The following is a 13,413-nucleotide window of genomic DNA, read 5'->3' as shown; positions in this document are numbered from 1 at the left end:
CGGACACACAATCATATAGACTCTCACATACACAGATACACAGACACTTACACAGGCTTTCACTTACACACACGGCCTTCCTCCTGACTTCAGGTCATGGTGGGATGAGCTCCTCCAAGGCCCTGCAAGTCTCTTCCTGGCTTTGAACCTTCGTGGGATGAACTCTACCATGGCCCTGCGGGCCTCCTCCTGACTTCAGGCCATGGTGGAACTCATTCCACCATGGCCTGTGACCTTCTTGAGCTGGGGGCAAGAAGCGGAAGTTGTGCACGCCTGCGCACACAGCTTCTACTTGTCTGCCTCTGCAAATAAAAGGGCACTTTGGGCTTTTCCATGTTTTTGGCTGCCGGCAGGTTGTGTTCTGCTGGCAACCCCAAAGCCTCTCCTACTGCTGCCACCCCCTTAAGATGAAGCTGCTGCTGCGTCTCCCCTTAAGCCGGCACCCAGGGGCATTGGTTTCCCCTGCCCCCTCGCCACCGATGCGCATTTTAAGCCACAATTTGAAAATGTGTAAGAGAACATGCATGCTTTCATCTGCATAACAATGTGACATTCAAACACGATATATGTGGGCACCTTGTGTTGGAAAATTAACCAGGTTTCTGTGGGCTGAACAGTACAAACTGATCTGTTAAACTGCATTAATAAATTGGTGGCTATAACATGTGTTATTTTCATGCCTTAACAGCTGATTTTAATGTGGTTTACATTAAATGGGGCCTATTTATTATAGTGCCTTAATAATGCCTGTTATCGCATACTAAAGTATGATAATGAGGTCGTACACTCTAGTAAATCAGTTCGACACCTCTAAAAATGTTCCTGTTTGCGGATGCTTGGAAGCTTCTAAACAGATATAGTAAAGAAAGAAAAGTCCTTAATGAGTTCTGTAAAGAGCTGAAAGTTTCACTGCATATATGGCAGTTCCCCTGGGGGAAAGGGGGAAGGAAAGACCACTTCTTGTCACTCCCTAGCCTCCCGTGCTTCTCCGCGCAGGTCCAAACGCATGAAGGAAAGTGACTCCTCAACTTCTCCTGGTCTCTGGCCCGTCTCCTTAAGGGGAAGCGCCCCTACAAGGTCTCACTCCCCATGGAGTGTCCCGGGGCTCCCCCAATTCGCAGGCAGGATACTCCTAATGATTACAGAGCAGGAGCTCCCTAATCCCCACCCTATTCAGGCAAGGGCAGGGGAGGAAAAGAGCCAAAACCTGCCAAAAACACAGTTTCATATCTCCTGCTTCAAATTTGGGAGCCAATAAGAAACCCCCCAAACATCTTAAAGGAAAAGCCATACATGTTCCCCACCAGACATTATGGGGCCGACGTAACAAGGCCCACGGTGAAATTGGTGCTAGTTATTGCGGTAATTATCTACCCGCATTTTTTTTTTTTTTTTTATCGCGTGCGGCAAAAGCAGGCACCTCCATGGGATGTAATAAAGGATGGGTACTGCAAATGTGTGTGCAGATAATCCACTCAAAAGTAACAAACACCCAAAACTGCACGCAAATAGGAGTGCTCAGTGCCCTATGTAATAAACCATGGTGACCCACAAGTGATTCTTGGGGCGAAAAAAGTGAAAAAAAGTTAGTGGTCCGGGAGTGCGACTGAAGGTGGGTAGACCCCTGTTTAACCCTTGCATGTTCCGTCTCCGGTCGCCCATGGTAGCTGTACTGGTGGATATTGGTAACTGTAGGAAATGCAACAGAGATTTCTTCAGCCAACCTGCAAAATGTATCATAGCATCCAGAAAAAGTGAAGGTAATTCTCAATTACCCCAGGGCTGCACAGAGACGCAACCACACTAATGCCAATAATGGAGTAAACCGGCCTCCAGGCACATGCTTTAACTTAACTCCTGCCCTGACTCAGGCGCTAAAAACCCACATACAAAAACCTGCACTAACCAATGCGGGGCTCCCTGCGCAGCTCGTGAATAATTAAGTGCCTCCTCTACATGCCATTTTCAAAACCAGTTGTGGGTTTTTAAGTGGGTTTATGCACACATTTTTCCTGCACTGAACACATTATTAAATACATGCGTAAGACTAGCTCAGGAAAAACACATGCAAGAACGTGCAAAAACCCACGGCAGTTTTAGTGCAGCTTGGCCAACTAGTAGTGCTGCATGCCTTCTCATTTAAATGTTTCTCAAAAACCAAACACATTGGTAACTCTCAAGGTCTCCCTGGCCCAGAGCCTTCTGTACTCTCATAAAGGCACACCACAATAGTGCGACAATAATTTGGGTGTCTCCCTACATACAAAATTGCAAACCTAGACAAGTCTATGGCATAAAGATTACAAAACATTTCTGATGACAGCTCTAAGGTACATTAGATCAGCTATAACTTTTATTAGGAGGAGACAAATAATAAAAAGACAGCACATGCAGCTACCCCAGGATTTCATCGTGAAAGGAACCACACCTAATGGTAAATCTTTGTGTCTCTCATATTCTGCCCAAGACCCATCCCTAGGTTTCTGTGGTCACCTCAGAGTAGACTCTGAGGCTAAGCACTAAAGGGTAGATTTTAAAATGTGTGCGTCCATGTGAGTGCACTACCTGGCGCGCGCACATGGATGCACCAATTTTATAACATGTGTGCACCGGCGCACGCACGTTATAAAATACGTGGGCTGTGCGCACATAAGTGCCGGATTTTATAATCTGCGCGTGTATGTGTGGGTGGCGCAAAATTTAGCAAATTCGCGCGGCGTCGCATTGGGGGCCTTCCCCAGTTCCCTCCCAATCTGTTCCAATTTAGGAGCGGACTGGGAGGGAACTTTCCTACCCCCTACCCTAACTTCCCTTCCCCTCTCCTCCTCACCCCCCCTCCCCTTTTATTCTGCAAATTACTTTAGGGCCCAACCTGAAATAACTGTTAGTCAGCCGGTGTGCGAAGCTCCAGGACAGCAAGGAATGGCCCTGTCCTGGCCTGCCCAACCCCCAGCCCATCCCCGGCCCGCCCATGTGTCAGGGCCTGGCACTAATGCGCATATCGCCACTTACATGCATGGCCGGGCCCTTTTCAAAATACGCGCAACATGCGCAGGGCCCGGACGCGCGCAAAAGTGGTGAATTCTACGTGTGTGGCCCATTTAAAATCCGGCCGATAGAATCATACGGCCAACATATACAAATTCTGCAGAAGATCTGTGGCATGCCAGTAGTGCAAAATACACCCAGGACTTGAATTTAAATAGCAACAAATCACCAAACATGCAAGGAAACCTTTTTTCCATTGATTAAATATTTTAGAGAGAGTTAATTGCTCATACCTAATCACTCGATCTCCTCCGATTTCATTTAAATACTATTCCTCTTTATGTTGGGGGGGTGGGGGAGGGGGAGAAGGTTGCTTAACATATTTAAATACATATCTGCAAGAAGATCGGACTGCCTCGACCTGTCCACCGTCATTCAGTGTTGAAAGTTTAGTTGGCATGTTGAATACGTATATTAAGCAACGCTTAAGTTTCAGTCATATTTCCCCTTCATATACTTCCTCTCAGGGTGGTTAGTGAATTCATCTCAAACCACTTCTTTCAGAGAAGGCAAAATTATTTTTACGCCTCAATAAGACTATTGTGATTTGCCTGCCCACTCTATTTATTACTACCATGTATTCAACCTGCTAGAGGCAATCTATAAATGCGGAATTCTTTTCTACAGAAGAAACAAATTGATTTGAAACCCCTCAGTTATTTGTTTACTCCATTGCGGATATAAAAAGAATGTTTTTAATTATGAAATTTTAAAAGGTCAATATTTTGCAGCAGCAGCAAGCAAAATCTGCAGAAAGAGAATCACAGAAAACAAGGGAGTTTGATTAATTCTTCTCTAAATAACATGAACTTAGGAAACATTAAAACATGGGCTGTCATTAAAAAAAAATGTACTTTGGCAATTCTCAAATGCCCTTTGTGCTGAGTATGTCAGTGCAAATGGGCTTGCAGACCCCATGTGCACGAGGACCAACTTCTGATCCAAATAAGGAAGGTCACGATGGATAGTGCACAGTAATACTACTCTGTAATCACAAAGGCCCATTCAGTCCTCCAGCAGCAGGAAAAATCCACGTCCCATCCTCCCCCATGTCAATATATCTAAAGTGCCCTGGCACGCTCTTCTCTTTATTACAGCACATTTCCATTAATGTACAGAGAAGGGCTTTTGCCTTTAAACCTTGAGCATATCTAGTATACCTGTACTTTAGAAAGATTAATAAACTGTTATTAGTTAAAAAAAAATCAACAAACAAGGAAGAGATTTCAGGACTAGTCAGGTCTGCTATCTTAGGTAGTTCCTAAGGCTTGAGTCTTTAGATATTCATTAGCCTGATAAAGGTATTATATCTCCGAAGCTACTTTAGCTGATTTTCTTAACAGTTTTACTTTTCTGTTTCCTAAAACATTCTTGTGTATGTAACTCCCTCTTGGTTTAAGGACCAAATTCAGGGGCCACACAGTTTCCAGGTCTGAATCACTAATGTCCTAGACCTCCTCACCTCTCTGCCAAGCCACACAATTCACAGCCTTTGGGTTGCACTGGGGGGAGGACGTATAATCTCCGGGGCCCATGGTGCAGTGGGAAGGTTCAAAACACTGGCAGTTACCCTCAATCACCCGTTCAATCACAATTCACTGGGTACTGACAAAAGGAAGGATATTGATGAGTTGAGGTCACCTGGAAAAATTGTAGCCAGCAGTCCAGTAATGGTATTCAACAAAAATTGGTTTACTTAAAAAATGCATGCCAAAATGGAAAAGATCATCAACATAAAAAGTAAATAATTCCAAGGACTGCAGTTTCTTTGTGCATAGTGCCCCTCCTCTTAACTTTTCCTTCAATCTGAATCAATGTCGTTCCAGTATGTCCTCCCCTTGAAGGGTGGGAAAATTCTCTTCTCTCAAAATCATAAGCCAGGGGCAAGAATTAAAAAAAAAAATCCCTTTTGCTTCAAAAACCGGATACCAACACTTCTTGTGCAGTAAAGCTCTGCCCCACTATTAACTGGTCGCAGAATGGAACAACTGAAAGATCCAGCCCTTCCAGCAAAGGTGGATTAGTCCTCCTGTTAGGATCTGATCAAAAGCCACAAAAATCCACAAAACTCCCGGCTTCCTTCAACTCTTTTCATTCCTGAGCCGTGAACCCATCCAAACTCCTCAGTCCAGATGGTCTCTGTCAAAAAGCTTCTCCTCCAATCCTCTCTGCATGAGCTTACTTTAGGCATGCTCACACCCAGTATACAAAGGTCAAATGCCAACCCAAGAAAGGGGAAAGGCTAATTACGGGGAGGATGCTAAAGATGCAAAAATCTCAAAAGAGCTGTAGCTAGAGAAAATTCAGTGAGGGCTGCGAAACTGCCATCACATTTAGTTATTTCTCAGGATCCACAATAATTGCTTCCCATATCTCTTAGCAGCCTTGCTCTTGCTCTCAATGGTTCCTGGCCTTGTTCAGCCCTTTAACTACACCTCCACTTTACTGGATGGGGCAGGAAGATCTACGATACCACCATGCACGGCCTTCCGTATTTCTCTGTTTTCCCCTCCCTGTGGGGAAACGTGTGCTTTAGGAATTAATAACAGCCCAGGTCTCCTGTGCCTACAGTGCTGACGCTGTTGGGAATTATACAGACCTCTACCCTTTCCTTCCTGAGAACGTTAGCTCTGCTTTCGCAGAAATCTCCAGGCCAGTTTCAAAATGCCAACTGAGTCACTAAACTGAACAATAAGGAATGCTGGGTGCCATATTCCAGCTCATGATGCCGCTAAAAACTAATATGTTTTATAAAATCGGAAAGGGAAGAAATCCTGTTTTGAAAGTCTTCCAACTGAATTATTGAATAACATTCATAATTTGTACTAGATTTAGAGTACAGTGGTACACAGTGATTTCTGCTGCACAGTTACCTGGAAGGATAGCCGGCTGCACTGATACGGATTGTTTCTAGCACACCACAGGCTCTCAGCTGCTGAACTGCTCTCTTTGGATCAAACCTGCAAATAAACATTAAAAAAAAAAAAGAAAAGTTATGAGAAGAGGAAAGCACAGCCAGTTCACCTCTGAAGCAAGGAAATATTGAATTCTAACAAAAGCCAGAGAGAAAGAAAGACCAGTGGTACAAAGGTACAAAATATCTGTAGCGATCCTATTAGATGTCTACCAGTAATCATGAGGATTATTCCATTGCTATGGGGGAAACCAGAGTTGTTAATGAGGGTGTGTAGCTCTCCCATCTGGAAGCTGAGAATGGTATGCTCTCAGACTATGTAAACCCCTGCCACCATTTTAGGTTGTGGAATCTTTAATTGACCTTTACAGGGACAGCATGTTCCTGGGTTTTTGTTTTTAAGGAGGAAGGCCTCTGGGGTCACTGGATTGAGACCTGGGTTCAGAAAGGGGACAGAGAACTTTCACCTTTTGAAGCACTGTGTCTGGAAACCTGTAAAGTTTTGTATTTCCTGAGATAGAAATTGTTTCTACCCTCCTCCTCTCATATTTTGATTTCCTTTTTTGAACCTTTTGTGTTTAAACATACCTGAGTACTCAATCAGGGGCTTATTGTGTGCCAGCTAAGGGAGTGGTGTTTCTCATTCAGAGAAAACAGGTGAACTGGAGAGGAGTGGTGTTTCATCCGTTCCTGGATGAAAGAGAATCATAGAAACATAGAAATGACGACAAAAAAAAAAGACCAAAAGGCCCATCCAGACTGCTCAGCAAGCTCCCACACTTAAGAAGATAAGAACATGCCATACTGGGTCAGACCAAGGGTCCATCAAGCCCAGCATCCTGTTTCCAACAGTGGCAAATCCAGGCCATAAGAACCTGGCAAGTACCCAAAAACTAAGTCTATTCCATGTTACTGTTGCTAGTAATAGCAGTGGCTATTCTCCAAGTCAACTTAATAGCAGATAATGGACTTCTCCTCCAAGAACTTATCCAATCCTTTTTTAAACACAGCTATACTAACTGCACTAACCACATCCTCTGGCAACAAATTCCACAGTTTAATTGTGCGTTGAGTAAAAAAGAACTTTCTCTGATTAGTTTTAAATGTGCCACAAGCTAACTTCATGGAGTGCCCCCTAGTCTTTCTATTATCTGAAAGAGTAAATAACAGATTCACATCTACCCGTTCTAGACCTCTCATGATTTTAAACACCTCTATCATATCCCCCATCAGCAGTCTCTTCTCCAAGCTGAAAAGTCCTAACCTCTTTAGTCTTTCCTCATAGGGGAGCTGTTCCATTCTCCTTATCATTTTGGTCGCCCTTCTCTGTACCTTCTCTATCGCAATTATATCTTTGTTAAGATGCGGCGACCAGAATTGTACACAGTATTCAAGGTGCGGCCTCACCATGGAGCGATACAGAGGCATTATGACATTTTCCATTTTGTTCACCATTTCCTTTCTAATAATTCCCAACATTCTGTTTGCTTTTTTGACTGCCGCAGCACACTAAACCGAAGATTTCAATGTGTTATCCACTATGACGCCTAGATCTCTTTCTTGGGTGGTAGCTCCTAATATGGAACCTAACATTGTACAACTATAGCATGGGTTATTTTTCCCTATATGATTCACCTTGCACTTATCCACATTAAATTTAATCTGCCATTTGGATGCCCAATTTTCCAATCTCACAAGGTCTTCCTGCAATTTATCACAATCTGCTTGTGATTTAACTACTCTGAACAATTTTGAATCATCTGCAAATTTGATTACCCCATTCGTCGTATTTCTTTCCAGATCATTTATAAATATATTGAAAAGTAAGGGTCCCAGTACAGATCCCTGAGGCACTCCACTGCCCACTCCCTTCCACTGAGAAAATTGTCCATTTAATCCTACTCTCTGTTTCCTGTCTTTTAGCCAGTTTGTAATCCACGAAAGGACATCGCCACCTATCCCATGACTTTTTACTCTTCCTAGAAGCCTCTCATGAGGAACTTTGTCAAACGCCTTCTGAAAATCCAAGTACACTACATCTACCAGTTCACCTTTATTCACGTTTATTAACTCCTTCAAAAAAGTGAAGCAGATTTGTGAGGCACGACTTGCCTTGGGTAAAGCCATGCTGACTTTGTTCCATTAAACCATGTCTTTCTATATGTTCTGTGATTTTGATGCTTAGAACACTTTCCACTATTTTTCCTGGCACTGAAGTCAGGCTAACCGGTCTGTAGTTTTCCGGATCGCCCCAGAAGCCTTTTTAAATATTGGGGTTACATTAGCTATCCTCCAGTCTTCAGGTACAATGGATGATTTTAATGATAGGTTACTAATTTTTACTAATAGGTCTTCAGAACTCTGGGGTGTATACCATCCGGTCTAGGTGATTTACTACTCTTCAGTTTGTCAATCAGGCCTACCTAGGTCTAGGTTCACCGTGATTTGGTTCAGTCCATCTGAATCATTACCCATGAAAACCTTCTCTAGTACGGGTACCTCCCCAAAATCTCTTCAGTAAACACCGAAGCAAAGAATTTAATTTTTCCACGATGGCCTTATTTTCTCTAAGTGTCCCTTTAACCCCTCAATCATCTAACGGTCCAACTGACTCCCTCACAGGCTTTCTGGTTCGGATATATTTTAAAAAGTTTTTACTGTGAGTTTTTGCCTCTACGGCCAACTTCTTTTCAAATTCTCTCTTAGCCTGTCTTATCAATGTCTTACATTTAACTTGCCAACGCTTATGCATTATCCTATTTTCTTCTGTTGGATCCTTCTTCCCATTTTTGAATGAAGATCTTTTGGCTAAAATAGCTTCTTTCACCTCCACTGTTAACCATGCCGGTAATCGTTTTGCCTTCTTTCCAACTTTTTTAATGTGTGGAATATATCTGGACTGTGCTTCTAGGATAGTATTTTTTTGACCATGCCTCTTGCACTTATATTCCCATACTTATCTGTTTCACCGCCCACCAAGTTCAGGGCCCTTGTTGGGTACTGTCTGATTCTAATTTCCTGCCACCCCCTGCCGTTGATGCAGAGAGTAATGTTGGCGTTGCATCAAAGGTAAATCATAAGGCTTAATGGTTAAGGGTAGTAACCGCCACATCAAGCAAGTTACCCCAATGCTTGTTTACCCAGACTGCACAGATCAATGCCTTGTTGGATGTTGTCTGAATAGAGGAGAGGAGGAGAGGAGACGACTGTTTGGACCTATTAGTAGGTTCAAGACTGGATTAAGGCTAACTGATGCCCTAAGCATAGCCCAATAATGGTGCCCCCTTCGCCCTTCCATGTCTTAACTGACAAGACATTATGATTTAATAAGCGCTGAAGGTGAAATTGATTAAAAATTCAGTTTTCTTCCAGCCCACAGCTATATTAATTATAAACTTTTGAAACAATTTTATTTAACACTAAATAGCAGTAAGCAATATAAGCAAAATATTTACTTATAACTAGGGGGCAATAAAAAAAAAAATGGAAATTTTCAACACTCTGTGATTCCCTATGCATATCCTTATATTACTCAATGGTCAATCTAGGGCTGATTAGGTTCACCATCATCTCAAGGAGATTCAAGGAGAAGAGGAGTAAGACAAGTGCTTATCAAGTACTGCGAGTAGTAAGGAGAAGAACAGGAGAGGTATGAGTAACTGGATTTTGTTTCTGAAATCTCTAAATTAAATACAAAGACTATCCCCTAGCAACTGGGAGGGAGCTTGTAAACTAAGCATTGGATAATACAGCTAGCACATTTTTAATTAAATAAATACATTTTATTGGAGAGGAAGAGAAATTGGACTTAACTGGAATGTAATTGAACCATCCAAATATATTTATTAAAGAGAAGAAAGGTCATAAATTTACTTAAATAATTTATACTATCATATAGTGTAAAGAACTTTCATCAACTTCATCATTCACAAGTAAAAGTTATGGAAGCCATCCAATGCTTCCAGTATGATTATTACTGCTGGGATCTTTAGTGCTATTTACGATTAACTTTAAACTTGGGATATCACTAATTGCAATGCATAGAATTTAGAAGAGGATTATTCCCCCCTGCTTAGGGAATCATGGACAGTCAGATGGTATAACAGCTTGGGAAGACAGAACTTAAGAGACTGTGTTTGAGGTGTAGTTCCTGGGGCTTTTATCTGGTACTATCAGCCCAGGGGTTACACACTAAGTCTTCAAACTTGACTGGGTGATCAAGGAATTAGATTGGGTTGGGCACTAGATGTGGTATACTTTGGTTTCAGACATTCACCCAGCAGGTGCATAATGAACTGAGCAGTCTAGGGGTGGGTCTTCAAGGTGGTTGACTGGGTTAGAACTGGTTGAGTGACAGAAAACATATGGCAGTGGTAAAGGGGTAAATAGGAATGGTTTGTCTTTTTTTCAGATGATATTAAGACATGTAACAAGCTGAAACCTCCTTGTGGAGTAGACAAAATCAAGTGTGATCTAAAGCCAGAGGAGTAGTTGATTGCTTGACAGTAATGATTTAACTAGATCTTGGACAGGTCATATATTTGGGGTAAAGAAATTCAAGAGAGCAATACATGATGGGGGTGTGGGGGGTGTATCAAACTGAAGATTGATCTCTGGGTGAATGACATCTGATGATTTCAAGGTTGAAAACTGACAAGGCAGTGTCCAGAGCCAGAGGAATGCTGGGTAGAAGAGGTATTACCAGTAGAAAAATGGTAGTGATAATGCCTCTGTACAATCGTTGACAAGGCCTCATCTGTGGTGTTGTGTTTAATTCCAAAGGCTGTACCTCCAAAAGGATACAGATAGATTAGAGGTATTCTACTAAAATAATGTACGCCCTGGAGAAGAGTTGAGAGGAGGAAACAAATACCTCAAAGAGAGGATACGAATGCACAAAAACAATCATAATTTTAGTGGAAATGAAGCTCTAGAACAAGAGATTATAACAAGATACAAAATACATGGGGAAAAAATATTTCTTCAGAGAAAGAAAGGCAAATGCATGGACCACTCTCCCAGTAGAGGTTGTGGAGGCAAAAAAGTAAGCTAATTCAAGAAAGCATGGGATAAGCGCAAAAAATCCTTGTTTGTGAGGAAGATATAAAATGGAGAGAAAGTGGGATTAATAGCACTGCAACAGGAAATAAATTGGGCAGATTAGATGGGCTTTATCTGTCATCAGATTCTATATTTCTGTGTAATTTCTGCTTTTACAACATACTTTTTTGGGAAATTGACCATACCTTTCCCTAATATTCACAGAGTGCAAAACTAACCTAATGCCACTACATTTGTAATAAGTGCAGAAAAACCTTTGCCACCGACTACTAGTCTTTATGCAACACATAATTTTATTTCCAGTGATACCAGCCTAACTCATGGCACCTGCAACTTTAGTCCTATCTCTGTTATCATGCATGCTTACATTTTTATTTCACATACACAGACACCAGAGTACTAAAAGGTAGATTTTAAAACATATGTGCGCCCAGTTCCTGGAGAAAGCACACAGACGTGCCGATTTTATAAAATGTGTACGCCGGGACACACACGGACATGCCTATTTTATAAAATGTGTGTGCTGGTGCATGCATCTTATAAAATCCGTTGGCCGCGTGCACATGCGCGCTGGGTTTTATAATCCGTGCAGGCGGCGCGAGCACGGGTAGTGTATTTTTTCAAATTTTGCATGGCAACACAATGGGGCCTTCCCCAGTTACCTCCCAGTCCGCTCCAGTTAAGCAGAGGACTGGTAGGAAGCTTCCCTAACCCCCTGCCTAACCTTCCTTCCCCTTCCCTTTTCCTCCCAACCCCCTAAACCTAACCTATCTTTCACCATTTTTTAAAAATTTTCTTACTGCTCCTCAGGAGCACAAGTAAGTTACACGCGACAGCTGGCTGCCAGTGCACACTTCCCCAGGATAGTGGCTAACGGCCACTGTCCCGGCTGGCCTCCGTCCTGCCCACACCACGCCCTCGTCCCACCCCTTTATTAGGGTCCAGTATTTGTACTCGTATCTCCGCTTACTCGCATGGCCCGGCCCTTTTGAAAATGTGTGCGGCGCGCGCAGGGCCTGGCCACAGGCGTAGGTAGCAATTTTCACACACTCTGGGATTTTAAAATCCGGCCTAAAGTGTTACAATGATATTAGGCTGAATTACAGGTGCACAAAAGTTTCAAAAAATGCATGCAAATGGAGCAACCCAGAAATATTCCAGTAAGCCTAACATCAACCTACAAAAAGAAGTTCAACATTTAAAACTTTTGGCAGGTATAGGACATCCACAAATGTCTTCTAACCGTCCAGCTACAGAGGACAATACAAAGCGAGCAAAGGGAGATGGGGGGAGATGGAGGGTTGGGGACAGAGCACTGGGAGGAGTGAAAAGGGGATATGGCGGGCTATGAAAAGACTGTTGGGAGGGAGGGGATACAGTGCTGGGAAGAGCGCAAAGGGAAGAGAGAGAGCTTGGGAGAATGAGATGGAGGACAGGGGAGAACACTGGAAAAAAGAGAGAGGGCGAAATTCTGGCGTTGTAGGGTACAGTTTGGAAAACTTGCCCTTGGTGCAAACATATCTTGTTAGAGCTTCGATTCTACAAATTCAGAACTCTGTAAAGAATCATGCATGGAATTAATATTTTCCTCATCTTGGCGTGAATATCTTTTTTGTGTTTTTGGGAGGAAGGGGAGGAGTTGGGGAGAAAGCCACTTGCAAAATATCTGCATTAATTGGTCATTTCTTTAACTGCAGAATTCTTCAAGACTGAGGCTCAAGTGGGACAACCACCGAAGATTAGACGGCAAGTTTGAAAGGCTCCCACAGGCAAACTTGTTTCTCCGATAGTGTTGGTGTAAAAAGAAAAAGGACGCTGCTGTATCAGGACGAAATATAATTTGGCTCTGCACGCTAATCAGATCAATTCACATATTAGATTGGTTTGACTGAGTTTTTCCTTTAGTTACACTGCAAAATCCATATTTTCACAGGTTTATTTTTGGTACAGAAATACAAAATCCTGCTAACATAGCTGTTCATTTACAGTACACATGGCTTCCAGTACACAATAATATAATAATAATTGTATTTATATTCTGCCTTTCGTGACACTTCAAAGCGGATTACATTCAGGTTCGGAAGGGATTTCCCTATACCCAGAGGGCTTACCATCTAATGCAACAAGAGACAGATTTCTTTGTGTGTTGCTGAGAACCCTCCATTCCTGACCCCAGCGGTCTCATCAAACACAGCTGTGTTGAGATTACTATATTAGCATAAATTGACACTTTTAAAGGCAACTCCCTTAATTGCAATAGACAGATTTAGGGACAGAAAGCCCTGCCATCTGGAACACCGACTCTGTATCATACTCGCCCAATAAGCAGATAAAAAGCTAATATGTTTACATGAAAGAAGAACCGTTTCCCAGTTGCTGCTGCATGATAA

General features: G+C 42.5%; 1 protein-coding gene across 3 annotated transcripts in view; it reads right to left on the bottom strand.

Moving 5' to 3' along the window:
• Positions 1 to 13,413, bottom strand: part of MYO5B (myosin VB) — an 896,473-nt gene that overhangs the window by 162,829 nt on the left and 720,231 nt on the right. For all 3 annotated transcript variants that reach the window (XM_029580146.1, XM_029580135.1, XM_029580157.1), the window contains exon 17: positions 5,922 to 6,008. In XM_029580146.1, coding sequence (XP_029436006.1) covers positions 5,922 to 6,008 — 87 coding nt within the window. The remainder of the gene's footprint in view (positions 1 to 5,921; positions 6,009 to 13,413) is intronic.

The sequence above is a fragment of the Rhinatrema bivittatum genome, chromosome 1 (genome assembly GCF_901001135.1).
Source record: "Rhinatrema bivittatum chromosome 1, aRhiBiv1.1, whole genome shotgun sequence".
Lineage (NCBI taxonomy): Eukaryota > Metazoa > Chordata > Amphibia > Gymnophiona > Rhinatrematidae > Rhinatrema > Rhinatrema bivittatum.
Note: the sequence above shows the minus strand (reverse complement) of the source record. Positions and strands in the feature narration are given on the sequence as shown.